This window comes from Biomphalaria glabrata, chromosome 9 (genome assembly GCF_947242115.1).
Source record: "Biomphalaria glabrata chromosome 9, xgBioGlab47.1, whole genome shotgun sequence".
Taxonomy (NCBI): Eukaryota; Metazoa; Mollusca; class Gastropoda; family Planorbidae; genus Biomphalaria; species Biomphalaria glabrata.
In genome coordinates this window covers 5,198,415-5,217,360 of record NC_074719.1, presented here as the reverse complement: position 1 = coordinate 5,217,360, position 18,946 = coordinate 5,198,415, and the positions used below count along the sequence as shown (strand labels likewise).

Here is an 18,946-nt window from a genome sequence, read left to right as displayed (position 1 = left end):
CTTTGGCAGAAAAGTTTGTACTACTTGACTTTTGATCTATCGACCAGAAGGAAACGGTGTGTATTTATTTGATCTGGTCACAAGTTTGTTGTGAATAGAGACTTTTTTTTTGTTTTCTTAACGTCTGACACAACATTATGTCACATGTCACCCTTGAGTCACTCCTGGGTTTATGTGGTGCACACTGAGTGTGAGAGAAACACTACAACTCATTGCAGAGTAATTATCAACAGTTTATTTCGCAAAGACTCAGAATTGTTACCCCCCCCCCATCCCATATTGGATCAGATTGCAAAGAATTGTAACCCCACGATAGGCCTATTTGATTTTCTTTATGTGGGAAGACATTTTTGGAAACCTGAGCAATTGAGACTGCATTCCCGGAACATGCCTACAACACCAACAGAAAGATGACGATTTACACTGGACTATGTCAACATCAATGCCACCGTTAGAGAATACAGAGATAGTGAAGAAACAAATTGAAGTCTAACTGTACAAGTCTGCCTGTGAGACATCTTTCCAACCCTACATCCTCAAGACATTTGGCGCTATTCACTGCATCTTTCCAACCCTACATCCTCAAGACATTTGGCGCTATTCACTGCATCTTTCCAACCCTACATCCTCAAGACATTTGGCGCTATTCACTGCATCTTTCCAACCCTACATTCCGAGGATGTTTGGCTTCATTCCTAGTGTTTTGCCAACCCCATATCCTCAGGACATTTAACTCCAACTCCCTACAATAACATGTCTTTTCAATCTGGTATTCCTTAAAGTTGTCTCCCCTACCTAAGACCGCTAACAACAATGCCACTTATCCTGCATCCTTCCCACTGCATAGCTAACCTGTTCTCACTGTCAACACACAAAACACACGACTGTGTTTCTGTCGTATAAAGCTGTCTAAGGTCATATCAACAAAAGAGATGACCTTTTCCCCTTACAACTTCTTTTGTGACCAGAGAGGCCAAATTCTTAAGGCACAGCAACAAGTGGGATTTCAGGACCCTACGACCCTCGTGATGACAGTCAGTACCACATAGCATACACCCAGGCAGTTTTGCAGTTCTAATTCTCAAGGAATAACTACATGCTGCCTAGAAAGCTTATAAACAAAGGGAAATCATTACCTTCTCATAAAACAAATAACTGGTGGACATCAAGTGAATCATTGATTAATAGATTTAATTAATCAAACTCTTTAACAATCGCTTTACTTTGGTAAACAGCCAAGCGGTGATGATGGTGCTGACCAAATAATTTTATCTATTAATGGTATATGTGGCTGAGAGGAATAAACCAGTCGGCCACCTATCAAGGGGGCTCAGGTTCAAATCCTACTCAAGCTATGTTGTGTTAGCCGAGTGCCTAATGACAGTATGGAAACCTTCACCCCGATCTTCACTTCCCCCCCACTGGTCCAAAATAGATTGGGCCTTAGTGCCCTGAGCATACTACAAGCATGACAGCTACACTACACAAAAGCAATTTAAAAGTAAATAAAAAAAAAAGGCATCTTCAAGTTCATGAGAAATGAGATTGTGCTATTCTTTGACCATGAAGGAGAAGTTGCTACATAAGTTAGTGTTTAATTTCTGGTTAACTGTTTGTTGAAATCTACTAAAAAAAATGCTTATATTTTTCAATGGTCAGATTGGCTCAGGAGCATTTAGTTTTACTCAGCTTAATGTAAGATTGGAAACCTTTTAGGAGACGCAGTGGCTCAGTGGTAAAGCACTTGGCTGCAGAACCATTGGGTCCCAGCTTGGCTGCAGAACTGAGAGATCCCAGGTTCAAATCTGGACTGGAATTTTTTATTTAAGGGATATATAGGGCACCCGAGTCTGCCAACTCTAATGGGTGCCTGACACTAGTAAAGAAAAAGTAAAGGTGGTTAGTCGTTGTGCTAGTCACATGACAACCTCATTAACCGGAACCCACAGAAACAGATGGCATTAACATCATCTGCCCCAAGGTATGAAAGGGTACTTTACTTACTGGAATAACTCTTGATTATTTTATTTTTCCCAAAAACTAAATAGAAAAAAGTTCTACTTTGTTTTCAAGACACCAGTATGTATTTAAGATGCTCAAACAGGACCAATATTGGACCTTTGGGTTGACTGGTGATGTGGTACATGCTCTGGACTGTCATCTCAAATTTCCTGGGCTCAAACCCTGTCCTGCAGGAAGTTTGGGCTAGGATATAATAATCTTCAATTACAAAGGAACATCCAAAACAATAGATTGACATGGAAAATATCAATATTAAATAACTGAAAACAGAATCTCACAATCTCATTCAAGTAATCAATGCTAATAAAAGTTGAAACTTATAATAAAAATATTTTTAATAGAAAACAATCTTATTGAAAAATAGTTACACAAAACATTAGTGTTCATATTGCACTGAAATCACTGACCAGATTAATAATAATAAGGCTTGTCTTCAAGTCTGAAGATTTAATGAAAGCAGTATTTCCCATGGCTACCTAGCCCCAGCTGCAACTTACATATTTTGCCACATCCAGATTTGCCACATCCAGAACAGACATTGTCAGCCAGAATAAAGCTGCTTTAATTAGTTTTATAAATATAATATGAAATACTGATGGGGTACATAGTTTTAAATCACTTTATTGGAAGAAAGTCTCTGGCCTCCTTTAAATGTATTAAATGGTATCTCATAAACAACTGTTGTGGTGTGTTATCACAATTCTATTGAGGTATGTTGATACATGATCATATGTATTTAGAGCAATATAACAAAAGTTGTCATTTAAAATGATGAATATATTTTTTAAAACTGATTAATTGTATTTGCATTGATATAAAAATGAAAGCCCTGTATATATTATAATAAAATGTTATAAATAACAAATTTATCCAACATGAAACTAAATCAAAAGACTAACATTTCAAAAAATAAAACAGCAGCCAAAATTGTTCAGCCACCTAAATTCTATAAGTAGCTGGACTCAATATAATATTCCGTCCCTTTTTCTGAGAGAGGTGGATCAATTATCAAGACTTGGGTGCTGTATCTGTTCTTTGAGCTTTTGTAGGAATTTCTGGATCCTGATCTATCCATAGTGGGAGATTTAAACAGCTGGGTAATCTCAGAAATACTTTTGCCTTTGGTCTCTGGGACAAACATATAGGTGAAGATGAAGAACAACAACAGCAAGAGGGAGAAAGGCAAAAAGGAAATAATGTTTCTAGTGACTTCTGTAAGGAAACAAAAAGTAGTTGAGTAATAATTCAATTTTTAATCATGAAAAATCCTCTCTGATAAATACAGTAGCGTAGCAAGGGATTTAGGGGTCCTGGGGGCTTGGCCTTTTAAGGGGGTCCCTTTTTGTTGACATTTGACATCATGACTTGAGATAATGTACTTAATAAATAGGTAAGTCTAATGTGTGGAATACATGCAAGATGGTCAATAATTTACAACATGAATAGCATTGGCTTAATATTTAATGCACAAATAATTTCAGACAGTCATTTGGACGACCCCTCAAGTAGGGGTCTGGGGGGATTTTCAAATTTGGACCCCCCCAATATCTGGGATGTATGCAGAATAGATTATGCATTTTTTGTATAGGTGAAGGTGAAGAATATTGAAAAAAAAACAAAAGGATTAGTTAGTTCTATTAACTGAGTAATTAGATTACAATAGAGACAAAAGTAATGCTTTACTTCAATAACTAAACTGCAATTGTCTTTATATAACAGACAAATTTACTTTTACAGCATGTCATTATGTAATCATAGAACATTTAGCAAAAAAAGCAGCACAGCATGAAGGAGTAGATTAAGTAGATATAGATCTGAGTGTTAAAGCGCTTGGCTTACAAAACTTAGTGAAGACTGGGATTTTTTATTTCGGATCTTAAGGACGCCCTTGAGTCCACTCTATTCTAATAACATTAGTTAGGGAAAGTAAAGCGGTTGGTCATTGTGCTGGCCACAAGACACCCTGTCAACCATAGAAACAGATGACATCATTTGTCCTATACATCCCAAAGCCTGAAAAGGGTAATTTACTTGTTTACTTAGAGCCTCTTAAAATGTACTTACCTGTAAATTGGGAAACACTAAGCCAACAGCAAAGTTGCACAGCCAGTTGATCACCACAGAAACAATGACAGTGGCTAACCTAGGACCTGCACAAACACCTCAGTCACCATGAACCAAGGTATTGGTCCTGAAACATCAATCATAAATCATAAGAGATTTAGAAGCCTAAGCTGAGGTTTCTAGACTCATTTCCACATGGGTCTTTCTTATAAGTTCAAAGACATTAAGGACCTTATTAAGGAGACACCAGACATCTATTAGAGATGCTCATCTATGGCAAATAAAACTATACATGGTTAGCTTTTTCAAAAGCTTATCTCCACTCACTGTCTGTCTAGTAAAAAGTTTGTACACGTTATTCCTCCCACACCCTTTCTCGAATCAAGTTGAAACTGCACAATTATTAATTGGCTTAGACAAAGACATGAATCAATGAAAAAAATGTAACCAATTAGTTTATTAATTAATGGTAATTATCTTTTCGATATCAACAAGGGAAAGTAATCCCTCAGTATTCACAGATATGGATGAATATGTAGAGTGTGGTCCCCTTAGATAATTTTACACATTTCTTCTCACACACCCACTCTCAGATCAAGTTGAAACTTAAAATAATTATTTATTGCACTTAACTAATCATGAATCAATGAAAAATTAGTCAGTTTGGGAAACAATATATAAGATAATGAACAAATGTGGGTGTGATACTGAATTGCATGTTTTTTGTCTTAATGCATTCATTTAAGTTTTTTTTATAAGCATATGTATTTCATTATAAATTATCTAATCAAAAATGACTCAGTCAATAATTAGGGTCATGAAGAAGACACCAAAAGCAATTGCAAGACAGTCCAGGGTAAGAAACCCCTGGAGATGAAAGGCTCAGCTAAAAATAAAAAAAACTCCATCACAACTGGAACCAGCTAGAATGGCATCGTATGACAAACAATTTTATATATTCCTAAATTAGATGCATTCAGAAATGAAGATTATAACGTCCTAGCCCAAACCTCCCACTAGACAGCAGGTATGGAGAGGTCCAGGGTTCAAACTTGGGACCATGGAGATGACAGTCTAAAAGGCATACCCCATGATCAGGTAGGCAATAAAATCTTTTTTTATGAACTGCTTTGAAATAATTGCCTTCAAACTAAACCCATCTGGTCCAGTAGCTAAGAGACAGGTGTAGATGATGACAGCCACAATGCTTATGTACGATAGCCAGGGCAATGTTTTCTGAAAAAAAAAATTAAAAAAAATTATCAGCTAAAGTTTAAAGGATTTTAAGAAATTGTAATAGTAGCAAACTAAAACTCTATGGCCATTGTACAAGGTCTTTAGGACTTGCAAAAACCTTCCTTCAGGCAGACACAAAACGATGGGAAGACAACATAAAAGAATAGACATTGAAAGAGACAGAAAGGAAAGGAGAAAGATGGTTGACAGATTTTGTGTGGTGCCCCAACTGTCCAACAGACCAAGGGATAGATGAAGGAATAGTAGCCCTGTAGTTTTTTATAAACAAAAATTAGTTTAAAAAAAAAAAAGGAATGCCATCTATACATAAAGATTGATTTTTATGGAAACAGCTTGCTGCCCAATGCACTGAATGAGGTGGGAGGTTCTAAGTAAGTAATCTATACATACCTGTAGTGAAAGGCAAACAACTAGTACTACTGAGGAGATACACATGCCCACGTGGCCAATCATATGCAGAGTTCTTCTACCTGCCCGGTCCATGATCAGGGCAGATATGAAGGTCATCATGACTTTTACAACACCTGTGGCTACCGTGGCGTACTGAGAAGTCTCCTTGCTCAGACCAGCTGAGATAAAAATACTTGTACAATAGTAGACCACCTGAGGTTGAATAGTATAGAATTATTTGTTTCGTCATTTATAGGCTGAGCTTTTTTTTTAAAAAAGTCTTTTCTTTTTAACCAAAATAGTGATGTGTTTCCCTCTGAATTCTAAACCTTAGCCTGTGGACTTCTGGTTTGGATAAAAACTGGCCCTACAGTGATGTAGCTTAATTTCTAAGAACAAAAAAGTATTTTAAAAAAAAATTTCAATATTTGCGTGCATTTTTAAAATGATTAGTTTATAATATCTGTAATGGGAAAAGTGTTTATCGGTGGGATTGCTGATCCGAATTGTAAATATTTTATATGGAGGGATATTTTTTTTTAAGTTTTACTGCTAAGCACCTTAGGAACACATGTATCTTCAAATGGAAACCTACCATTTAATACCATCAAGGTATATCTAGGTATTTTACCTATGAGAGAACATCTTGAACTGAAATCTCATTGCATCACATAAAAACCAATGATCAAGGACATGAACTCAACCCAGCAACCCAAGTCCCATCTAGGTTTATTAAAAGAAGCAAAGCTATCATAGCAATGTATCAGTATCAATTCTAAATAAATAGTTTATCGACTGTATTGACTATAACTATATTAAATTCACAGCATAGATGCCAGAAAACTGCTGAGACATTTGTAGTACTGTGCATATAATTAGTGGCCATCGCCAATCACTGGTCCTCATCAAATCAAGCACACAAAACTAAGATGAAAAAGAAAGTTATAAGTAGATTTATTGTTTGTCTTTATTTTCTAAGTGAAAACTAAAGAAAGACTTCAAGTAGGTAGAGAATCCATTCCATGATTAAATGTCTATAATAGTGTTTCTTTTTAATATCTGTGTACAATGCTTTAAAAAAATCTTTCTTCTTCTTCCTCGTTCTCATTGTTATGTTGGAGCATTCAGATGACTAGACCAATATATGATATGAACTGCGCAGTGGTTCCAAATCAGGGAGCTCTCCATATAGTTTTCTTTCTATTGGCGTGTTTTGAGGCCAGTGTCTTGTATGGGCCAGTTGGTAAAGAGAACAGTTTTGAAGGAAATGGTCAGCACTCTGGCGACACTCCACATGGGCAGATTTCGCTGGTTCCAATTTTAAGCTTAAGGTACATATGTTGTCTCATTCTGTTGTGTCCGGTCCTGAGCCAAAAGATTTGAAGTTGATCTTGTTGGGATAGCTTGTAATAGGCATCATCTTTCTTGTGATTCAGATGAGAGCTTGTCCATTTCTCATTTATTAAATCTTTAATTTCTACCTATGTCCCAATACTTGAACACTGGTATGAAAAAATAGGGAGAGATGGGTGGACAGAAAAATAAGGGGTGCAGGTTTTAGAGAAACATTGGAGATGGATTGGTCACAGCCTTAGAAAAGATACCAACAACAGTGCTACACAGGCCTTAGATCAGTTAGATGGAGCCTCCAAGGCACAAGATGTAGAGGAAGACCAAAAAGAACGTGGCGACGCAGTTTACTAGATGAAGCTGAGAGGACAGAAAGAGCTGGGAAGCCATTAAAAAACTAGCAAGAAACTGTGGAGAGTGGCGTGTTTTTACTGAGGCCCCATGTTTCATGTTCAATTGATTAAACGAATTAATATATTTTCAATTTGATATCTCTGGGTAGTTTTGTCAACTCTAGTAAATCCTAAAAAAATTAAAAAGTTAAGTACCCATTTCAGACTTTGCAATGTATAGGGAGATGATTTAAAATTTAAATGTTGAAAGATAAACAAAATAAGTTTTAATATGAGATACACAAGGAGTTGCTGGCCTTTGTGCACTTGATGTATTTCCAACAGACATACAAGTGTGTGTTCACTTCTGACCTTAGTGACCTGTAATGGAGATCATTTATGATACAGTATAGCTGCACTAATTTGTTGTTGATAGCCTTGTTGGATAAAGGCTTCAGTTTTATTAATAACATTAGTAGCTGTAAGTTGCTTAACAATGCATAGCACTGCTTCATTTAAGTTGCAAGTGGGTGAACAAATTAAAGCACAGTGAAAACACTACTTTCACACCTTAAATAGTAGTAATTATTAAACTGACACTTAGACATTGTACTAGAGTTAATGCAATATAAAAAAAAATTACCTTTGGTGAGTTCCTGAGGTCCTGTCGTTCTTTCTTTATGGCCTCCATCTCTTCAGACACATCGCTTGTTTTTCTTAACCAAATCAGAGCTGCGTAAACAAAGGATAAGACAACAGAATTTATCATGATCTAGATTTACAGGTTTCAAGTGCTCAGAAATGTGCATCAAACCCCAACTTGATAAAAAAATACCTGGGCACTACTATATCACTAGAAAAAAAAAGTTGATAGAAATAACAATATGTCCATAATCAACTCAATGATAAAGTAAAATTGTAAAAACTTCACCTGCTTCAGCCGCATCATCATCTCTTTTATTCACCAGCAGATATTTTGGAGACTCTGGGGAAAAGGTCAAGGTTACAAGACTGTATATTGCAGGAATAGTTGGATTAGCTGTAATGGAGGTTAAAAATATATGTACATAAACTATGTAACAAAAACAAAACAAAACATGGAAGGAAATGGCCAAACTTTGATGCAACATTGACCTACCAGACTCATTTGCCTCCATCAGTGGCAAGATCATGATGGCTCATCTTGTGGAAGGCAAGATGAAAGCGTGGGTGGCCTACCAGACTATTAAAAAAGTAAACAAGGACAAGCTTAAAATTCTATCAACATATCACAAAGTCCCCGGGGCACGCAAAGACCTTCCTTCAGGGAGCAGTACCAGGAAAAAGAAGAAGAGGCAGACAGAAAAAGCGATGAGAAGACAACATAAAGTAATGGACAGGCCATTTATTGAAATAAATTCACGACAAAAGACAGAGAGGAATAGAGATAGACTGTCAACAGATCTTGTTTGGTGGCCAAGGATTCAACAGACTTAGGGATAGGTGAAGGTGAAAACAGCTGGTGACAGTCTCCTGTAAGTTAAAGGGCGTAAAGAGAATAGTTCGGTTTCAAATTGTTCTTTCTTTCCTTATTCAAACAATCACTTCTCCTCACCTTCCAAATTTCCCGGCAAAATATGCAGCAGAAACTCCTCCCAGCATGCCCCCAACACAAAAAAGGGTCACAGTCATTGCCCAGAGCATTGTAAGCAGTGAGTCTGACATGACTTCATCATACCTATCAAAGTAGGTTTCATTGAAAAAATCTTTGATCACCTGTAGAGGAAAAATAAATTATATAGAAACATGCAGAAACAGAGGATAGTTTCAGACATTCCTTCAAAAACAAAGATTACTATCTCCTGGCTCAAATCTAGGAAACCAAGGGATGGAAGCTGGCAGTGTATAAACTTGGCCCAGAAAGGCCTATCACACAACCAGTAGCTAAGAATAAACACATTTTTTTAGTAAATGTAGAAGATACTTGTTTCCGCATAGTAAGTTGAGCTAGGTACAGAGAAACGACCATGTCAAGCAAACTCCAAACTATCTAATTCTCCCCTGCAAAGAGCAAATCTACGACATTTCAACTAAAAACAGGAGACATATCTTTAAATTTTCACCTTAACATAATAAGTCCCACACTCTCACCAGTCTGTGGATATTGCAACCACCCTTATAAAACTGTCAATCATATCCTCTTTGAATTTCCTAATTTATTTCACTTAGACAGACCCTATTATCGCAACAAATCAGTATAGCCAACTCGCTGTCTGTTTTCTTCAGCATGCTTTTTTTCCCCTTGGCATAGACCGCATAAGAGCTTACAGCTCAGCAGCAAAAAGTTGAAGAAGAGTCGGCTTTGAAAACCCAGTGCACAATAATATTACAAACCTGGAGGTGACATAGATGGGGGGTAGTGCTGTGTGTGTTTTTAGTTGACGCAAATGGCCCCAGGCCAGCGCTGGACAAACAGTTAACCGAGATGAGTTACAGTACACGCCGGTTCGGGAAGGACCTGTGTTATGAATAGGAATCAGACAAGTCATGTCGAATGTAGTCATATAATTAACCAGAATAGTCAAACGATGTTCCATCCAGTTCTAGAAGGCTTTTAAGAGGCCTATATAAGAGCGAATGTGTCAGAGTCAAAAAGTCATTTAACATTACCTTGCTATTTCACAAGTACGAGGCAAAGTCAGAAACATAACCAGCATGGAGTGAAGTCGATCCGGAAGAGAGAATTGAGTATAAGGCAAGGAAGAAGCGAAGTTTTTGTACAGTCAGTGTTACGTTGTTGCCAATGGTACAGTATTGGCTGTCATTTATTTGACATTAAATTTCTACATTACTTTGGAGCCCTGAGTTGTCATAATCTTTGAATTGGTTGTGTCGAGTGGTGCAGTTTGCAGAAAACCTGGATAGTGAGAAACGTTACAATAATATGCTAAAAATTATTTAAGAAGAATGAAACTGATCGCAGCATAGTCATCCACCTGCATTAGATTTGAACAAGGAAGGAAATTATTTTCAACTCTGAAAAACATTTGAAACGTAAAGCATTTAACAAAGGATATGACTAAAGCTATACTTTTACGGATCTTAAAAACTGTATAATTAATATGGAAATTGCATTTCAATTAAGACTTTTAAGTAAGTAATATTTCTGAATGCATACATCTCAGAGAAAGACTTTTTGTTGTAATAAAAAATGTAGAAATTGTTATTATTACCAATAATTTTCTTCATTGCAAGTTCAGACTTAGAATATACATACCATTCATATTTAAATATTAAACAATTAAAGACTATCAAACCTTGAATATAAGTCGTGAATAATTTTAAAGTCAAAGCAGTCACTAATAGAACTAATATTTTAGAAACATACCTAAATTTTTTTTGCAAGTTTAAGAATATATATAGGCATATATATAAAAAAAAAACACTACATTTTAATAGTCATAAATGTTATCTCCTTTCAAAAACAACACACACAAACACCAAATAAAAAAATCTTCAATTTTGGTACCAGTCTTTATTATTATTCGAAGTACATTTCTTGCAAACAACAATTCAACAATAAATAATTTTCAATAAATAAATACATTGTGAAATACTGTTTACAGTACATTTAAAACAACAATAACAGTCAATCACTCCAAAGTGACAAGCAAAAATGTAAACAAAAAATCCAACAACCATTAACATAACTGTCTTTCCTTGTTCTGCTTTCAAAGTAATGTAGTCTGTTTTAGCAATAAAATATCTCTAAGCTCGTTAAATATCTAGGCTACTCATGCCATGTCAGACTTTGAGACTGTTGTTTTCTCCCTGCATATTATTATTACTGGAGACACGGTCGCTGAATGATAAGGTGCTTGGCTACCTAACCGGGGCCGGGGTTTGAATCCTGGTGAAGACTGGGATTTTCAATTTCGGGATCTTTGGGCACTTTTGAGTCCACCCAGCTCTAATGGGTACCTGACATTTGTTGGGGAAATGTAAAGGCGGTTGGTCATTCTGCTTGTCACATGACACCCTCGTTAACCGTAGGCCACATAATCAGATGACCTTTACATCATCTGCCCTACAGACCACAATGTATGAAAGGGGTACTGTAACTTTTTTAAAAATATATTATTATTAATGTTTTCTTGTTCTTTGAATTGATTTATAGTTATATCTGCTCTGTTCCATTTAATTTTTTTAGATCATTTATACATTCTTTAAAATGTATTTATTGTGGTGTGTGTTTGTTTTGTTTTCTTTATGTTGTCTCCCTTGTTCTTATGTTCAGTGTGTTTGAAGTCTTCTATTAGTGTGTTGGCAGTCTTCTGTTGGTCTTCTTGTTCATGTTATGGAGTTGTGTTTTATACATCTGTGTTTATAATTGAATTGTACATTATAATATAACAATGTAAACACTAAAAGTCAATCAAAACCAAAAGCATCAAAATTAGTTTAAATATTTTTCTGATGAGAAAAAATGACAAATTGGATATTGGCACCTGGTGTATCTAAAAGGTAAAACTTGGGGACGAAAGAGTGGTTTAGATATATATTTGAAAAGTCACCTTGGAAAAGAATAAACACCAATGTTTCATACCTTTAAAAAACATTTTAATTGATATTTTAATTACTTTCTACAATGCAGTTGCCAAAAAAAATCAAGAGATTTAATGATAAGCCTGTATTAGTCAGTGTAACCAAAAACAAACGGAGATGTGCCTTATGAAATACTAACAAAACTGTTACAATCTTTTTATAACATGCAATCTATATATATAATTCTCTTCTTCACTCGAGTTTGGATGAGAAGCAAGAAGTAAAGGAAAGATCCCTCTCTTATTTCTGCAGATAGTCCACGAGAAAACATATGGTTTAATTTAATAATTTATACACCTAGAATTAGCGCGGGTCCTATGAAAGGGCCCACTGCCATCGCATAGGTTGCAGTGGCTTAGGCCGGCCCTGCAAAAGAGCAGCGTATGCTATGCAGCCGTTCGACTAGTTTTATGAAAATTACCCTGGAGGTTTTATTATTTTTGTTATAGGAATGTCTGTTACTTCTAAGCTGAGATGTTACAACAATACATTTTTCTAAATTTCATTCTAATTAGCATTTAAGCCTTAACAGTACAAGATCTAATACATCATAACCCTGTGAAAGAAATAAGGCCTTAATGCTGACCCCATTATTAATATTTACAATACCTTCTACTCAAGTATAATAACTAATTACGTCCCTTTAACTATTCACATGAATTAGTAAAAATACAAAGGATATGGAGTCAAATTATTAAAAAAAGGCTTACTCCTATGGCTTACTCTGACCAGACACTGTTTCCAGAATAAATAGAATGAGATCACAGTATAGAAACGTGACAATAGAACAGACACAACATACAGAGAAGTTCAATGAGTGACTACACACAGAAGTCATGATCTTTTTCAAGTTCCCTCAATGAGTGGCGCTGACAGAGTAAGCAGAGAGGCGCTGACAGAGTAAGCAGAGTGACGCTGACAGAGTAAGCAGAGTGGGGGTGACACAGTAAGCAGAGTGGCGATGACAGAGTAAGCAGAGTGGGGCTGACAGAGTAAGCAGAGTGGGGCTGACAGAGTGATGCTGACAGAGTAAGCAGAGTGGCCCTGACAGAGTAAGCAGAGTGGGGCTGACACAGTAAGCAGAGTGGCGCTGACAGAGTAAGCAGAGTGGCCCTGACAGAGTAAGCAGAGTGGGGCTGACAGAGTGACGCTGACAGAGTAAGCAGAGTGGCCCTGACAGAGTAAGCAGAGTGGGGCTGACAGAGTAAGCAGAGTGGGGCTGACACAGTAAGCAGAGTGGAGCTGACAGAGTAAGCAGAGTGGGGCTGACAGAGTAAGCAGAGTGGCCCTGACAGAGTAAACAGAGTGGGGCTGACAGAGTAAGCAGAGTGGTGCTGACAGAGTAAGCAGAGTGGGGCTGACACAGTAAGCAGAGTGGGGCTGACAGAGTGACGCTGACAGAGTAAGCAGAGTGGCCCTGACAGAGTAAGCAGAGTGGGGCTGACAGAGTAAGCAGAGTGACGCTGACAGAGTAAGCAGAGTGACGCTGACAGAGTAAGCAGAGTGGGGCTGACACAGTAAGCAGAGTGGCCCTGACAGAGTAAGCAGAGTGGGGCTGACAGAGTGACGCTGACAGAGTAAGCAGAGTGGCCCTGACAGAGTAAGCAGAGTGGCCCTGACAGAGTAAGCAGAGTGGGGCTGACAGAGTAAGCAGAGTGGCCCTGACAGAGTAAGCAGAGTGGCGCTGACAGAGTAAGCAGAGTGGAGCTGACAGAGTAAGCAGAGTGGAGCTGACAGAGTAAGCAGATTGGCGCTGACCGAGTAAGCAGTGGCGCTGACAGAGTAAGCAGAGTGGAGCTGACAGAGTAAGCAGAGTGGTGCTGACAGAGTAAGCAGAGTGGAGCTGACAGAGTAAGCAGAGTGGCCCTGACAGAGAAAGCAGAGTGGAGCTGACAGAGTAAGCAGAGTGGCCCTGACAGAGAAAGCAGAGTGGAGCTGACAGAGTAAGCACAGATCAAGGAAGAGCTGAGAATGAAATAAAAATATGTACAAATAGAACATGTAGAAGATGAGATTTTTTTTTTTGTTTTTTGCTTTATCAACATATTTTTCATTAGCTTTCATTATATAAATTAAGTTAAATGATGGAAACATTATTATATTTATATTTTAAATGTGTCTCAACAAAAATATTTTAATATCATGAGCAGTCTTCAAAAGTATTAGGAATTACGTTTATCCTAGTTGCTGTTGGAACTTTTAATTTCCTGTTTCTTGTAAATTAGTTAAAAGAAAAGAAACAAAATTACATTTATAAATATGTATTACTGTTTTAAAATTAGATGAGTTGATTGAAAAATTATTTGAAACTTGATATTGCACTTGGTATAGGCCAAAGACTTATGGGCTTATAAAATATCATTTGAAGTCTTAAGAAATTCTGTTGTTGTTTTTTTCTTAATCATTTACATTCTTATTGCAAACTTGAATATCACCTTTCAACAAAGGAAATAACTATACTTTGCCTGACGTATAACATAGAATGCCTAGGAAAAGTAGGAAATTAAAAATCTCTTTGTACTTTACCTTTAAACACCAGGCATTTGTACTCTATGAGTCATATTAACATTATGTGTCTTTGTATATAATGAAGCCTAGTGCTTGCACCTTGAGGCACATTTGTTCTTTAGCATTGTTGATTCTCTTCTTGAAGATTCAACATTCAGTGTCACCTCATGACTCCATATTAATTCACAAGTGAAAGATGACATTTAATCCATGAAGCCTGGAAAAGTACAGTTTAAACGTTTAACAGACCAAACACAGACTTGTAAACTACAGCCAGCGTTAAGGTTGTGTTTTAGTATGAACCAGTTGGTGTTTTTTAAAATATGAAGATACAGAGAATTCTCTCTCACAAACTTGACATTTAAAAGGTTTGTTGCCAGTATGAACAAACTGATGGGCTTTTAGTGAGGAGGACTGGGCAAATTCTCTCTCGCATAATTGACATTTGAATGGCTTTTCACCAGAATGAACTAATTGATGGGCTTTTAATGATGAAGACAGAGTGAATGCCCGTTCACAAAGTGGACATTTGTATGGCTTTTCACCAGAGTGAATCCTAAAGTGGAGTTTCAAAGCTGATGACTGCGAGAAGGCTTTATCACATATCTTACATTTGTATGGTCTTTCACCGGAATGAACCAAAAGATGCGTTTTTAAATGTGATAACATCGAAAATAACTTTTGACAATGTAAGCATTTGAATGGTTTTTCACCAGTATGAATGTGCTCGTGGGTTTTTAAGGCTGATAGACTGTAAAATTGTTGAGGACATGTTTGACATAAAAATGTTCTTTTAGGAGGAGCTGAGGTATGAATTAACTGATGCCTTTGTAGATATGTAGAATGATGGAATTCTTTGTGACAAATTTGGCATTTCCATGGCTTTTCCTTTGAATGAAACATTTGGTGTGTTTTCAATGTTGCCGAGGAACAGAACTCTTTAGCACATACTTCACATTTGAATGGTTTTTCAACAGAATGAACAAAAAGATGATTTCTCCAACGATACTGCAGATAAAATTCTTTTGGACAGAGTAAGCATTTAAATGGTCTTTCCCCAGAATGTACAAAAAAGTGGGTTTTCAAATTGGTCTTGTCACGAAAACCCTTGAGACATACATGACATTTAAATGGTTTTTCACTAGCATGGACAAACCGGTGTCTTTTTAAGCTTGTAGATACGGTGAATTCTTTTTCGCATATTTGACATTTAAATAATTTTTTGAGTTTAGAATGATTTGTCTTATTTTTCATATGTTTTGTCATCACATAAGAAAATAGTGTTTTATCTAAAGCGTTATCTGTGTCATTTGCGGCAGCATTGACTTCAGAAGTCCTTTGCTCTCTTTCGTCTGTTGGTGTTCTTACATTGAAAACTTTCTCTTGTCCCATCATGTCTTCCTGGTAAATAAATAAATAAAAAAAAATTACTGTTACTTTGTCTTATTAATTTATTTACAGAGATTATGTTTTAAAAGAGCTCGAGTTCCTGCAGATGCCCGAGAAAGCTCAGTCTTATGTGGGCAGCAACAAACAATATTTTCTAAATTACATGTACTAAAACAAAAAAAATTTCCTCAGTCGACATTTTGTATTCATTTTAGATTGATTGGGTAGCCGTGCATAGATAGGTATAATAAAATACTAAGTTACAAAGAATCAGCCTCCAAAGAGTCCACTCAGGCAGCTTTCAATATTTTCAGCAAGAATATCAGAAGCTATATACTAAAAACTATCAACCTGCACGTATCGAACAAATGTTCGCATATAATTACTATATAGTTAGGCTGACTGACAACATGATACCACATAATAATGAGATATGAGCGCATATTATTCTTATATTATTACATAGCTGGAGGCACAGTGGTTGAATGTTTAAGCCTTTAGCATCTGAACCAGTTTAACAAAGATTATATTAAAGCGTACTTCTATCAATTAGTTCGGATCAGTCATGTAATCAAATTTGAAATAGATCTAGACTAACAATAAAAACGCTTGTGTACATTTTTTTTTAAAAGGTAAAGACAAGAATTTGAACTATGGCTCAAGCCTTCTCAGGCTTCTAAAACCTTCTCAGGCTTCTCAACAAGGTAAACACTCTGCTAGTGGAGAGCATATCAACATAGAAGATTATATAGTTATTTATTTTTTCTAGTCTCATCCGTTATTTCAGATTTGTGTTCACTAAGAATCAGACGATAGGGCATAAAGGGGACTAATTCAGCTTACACCATCCACTTCAGTCAAGAACAAATTCTTTCTCTTGTTTGGCATACCAAACAAAATAATTAATTACAAATAATAAATCAACTAATTGGTTAATAATTTTTTTTATTGATTCTTCCATTGTCAGGTAAAAGAAATAATTATGCCAAATTTTAGCTTGATCAGAGATTAGGAGTGGGAGAAATAACGTGTACAAACTTTTGACTAGACAGAATGAGTTGATATAAGCTTAGTAAAAATGATGTGAATGCGTGAAAAAAACATGTTTATATATCATTTAATTTTTTTTTTCAGAAAGGACAAAGTTGAATCAAAATTTAAACCACTTGGTTGAATTTTCAGTTAGATAAATATCATAATGTTTATGCTGATATTTACCTAATGTATGGGCCTCTTTAGCCCAATATTACATAAGTGATTAAGTGTGTAGACTTTCAGCAATTTTTTTGGCATGGCTATTTTGCATGTGTGTATAGTTGTGCTTAGGCTCTGCTTGAGAGATGAAGACTAAACATAAATGATTAACCAACTATGTGTAATGAAACACTGACAAATTCAAATCTTAACAGATGTAGCTATTATACAAGTTCCTCTGCTGGTAAATTGAAATTTATTTCTTCATGATCAACACAATCAAACACACTATAAAATAATACCCAAGTGAATCAAGATACATTTCTTGAACAAATTCCCAGTCTGCTTTTCTAATCTGCTCTCTTGTAAGACTTCAGACCAAACTTCAAAAAACTTTCCCATCATCCCTACTTAATCAGTATTTTCTTGTGACCTCTCAACTTATGAGTGTTCACCTATTGGCAAGATGTCACGGGTGATGTCTGTGACACCTAAAAAAAAAACTATTCTTAGAGCTTCTGTTTTTTCAAAGCTAATGTTTTGTTAGCAATGTAGAGTATGATTTGCCTATAGATCACTGCCTTCTCCATTTCCTTTACTCCAATCCAAAACCATTGAAATTTAATTAATATTAAACAACAATTTGCTTAAAAATTATAATAATATTATGGTGCTGCCATGATAGTTATGACACCAATCTACACAATGACCAATACATTAACATTTACAACATAATCATAAGGAGGCAGAGTAGCTGAGCTCTTGACTTCCTAACTAGGGTGAAGAATGGTGATTTTTAATATCGGAATTTTTTGGGAGCCCTGAGTCACCCAGCTCTAATGGGTACCTGACATTAGTTGGGGAAAAGTAAAGGTGGTTGGTCATTGTGCAGGCCACACAACACCCTTGTTGGCCATAGGCCACAGACACAGATGACCTTTACATCATCCGCCTTATAGACCACAAACTCTGAAAAGGGAGCTTTACTTTTATATAATCATAATATACAGAGACACAAAGGTAAGATATTCCAAAGGGAGACTGACTATTAGAGAATGCTGTAAGTTCAAGAATCCTAAGCTGTATAATTATATTCATATTAGTAAAACTTTACCTGATGCTCATTTTCAGATGTTTGAACCGTAAAATCTGTGTCATCCATTTCTTGATTCTCAATCTTTATTTCATTTTTCAAATTAAATTTGTCTTGTGTGCCAGCTTTCATTAGAGCTGTTTGAATTTCTTCTTCATAAGACATAGTAGACCAAGTTTTATCCATGTTTCCCCTAGAGATTGTCTTGTGGGAATAATTCTTTTAAATCCTAGTTGCCATCATAAAGAATGTTAAATCAGTGTTGATTACACAGAGATTTCTGTAAGAAAAAAAATAAATATTTGTAATAAAATAAAATTTTTCATCTTGGTTTACTTCCAAACAATTAAGAGAACTATTTAAAAAGCTATACACTAATAGAAAATTTTTAAAATCTTTAAAAATCTGTTTTCTTAAAATTTAATTAAAAAAAAAAACCATCATCACAATTTTGTATTCATACACGCTTTTACTTCTGAACTAAATGCTTTTGTATGTATTGAAAAGAAGTACTGGGTACTAATGAAGTTAAAGTATGGTACTTTAAAAGATAGTTAAAGTTAGTGATGTGATTGTGTTTCTTAGAAGAAATTTTAATACAGTACATAAAAAATATAGATATCTTAAGTAGTGATTTATCAGCCCCTCTGTACAGGAATCTTAAAATAAACACTGAAAGGAAGGATAGCCAGGCTTACAACTTTCAACTTTAACATAACAGCACACAAAGAGATGCAGACTAATGCTAAAGCAGAAAAAGCAA

General features: G+C 35.9%; 1 protein-coding gene and 2 long non-coding RNA genes across 4 annotated transcripts; all 3 read right to left on the bottom strand.

Moving 5' to 3' along the window:
- Positions 1–2,332: 2,332 nt before the first annotated feature.
- LOC129928211 (uncharacterized) lies at positions 2,333–5,940 on the bottom strand. Of its 2 annotated transcripts, XR_008779791.1 has the most exons (3): positions 5,734–5,940; positions 4,087–4,213; positions 2,333–3,234 (listed from the first exon to the last, which is right to left on the bottom strand). It is a non-coding gene; the product is annotated as an uncharacterized LOC129928211 (long non-coding RNA). The 2 variants fall into 2 exon arrangements; XR_008779790.1 differs by lacking the exon at positions 5,734–5,940 and having other exon boundaries at positions 4,087–4,794.
- Positions 5,941–7,950: 2,010 nt separating this feature from the next.
- On the bottom strand, positions 7,951–10,746 carry LOC106051294 (uncharacterized). Its single transcript, XR_008779789.1, has 3 exons — positions 9,010–10,746; positions 8,347–8,637; positions 7,951–8,147 (listed from the first exon to the last, which is right to left on the bottom strand). It is a non-coding gene; the product is annotated as an uncharacterized LOC106051294 (long non-coding RNA).
- Positions 10,747–10,914: 168 nt separating this feature from the next.
- Positions 10,915–18,413, bottom strand: LOC106075031 (zinc finger protein 98-like). Its single transcript, XM_013235951.2, has 2 exons — positions 18,205–18,413; positions 10,915–15,908 (listed from the first exon to the last, which is right to left on the bottom strand). Exons 1-2 carry the CDS (start codon positions 18,367–18,369, stop codon positions 14,787–14,789), a joined length of 1,287 nt encoding a protein of 428 aa, XP_013091405.2. The 5' UTR covers positions 18,370–18,413; the 3' UTR covers positions 10,915–14,786.
- Between the last annotated feature and the right edge of the window lie 533 nt (positions 18,414–18,946).

Excerpts from the sequence above, each read along its gene's own strand:
- LOC106075031 (XM_013235951.2), bottom strand. The coding sequence starts at position 18,369 with ATGGATAAAACTTGGTCTACTATGTCTTATGAAGAAGAAATTCAAACA. Across the intron at positions 15,909-18,204 it reads CATCTGAAAATGAGCATCAG|GAAGACATGATGGGACAAGA; the intron begins GTAAAGTTTTAC and ends TTTATTTACCAG.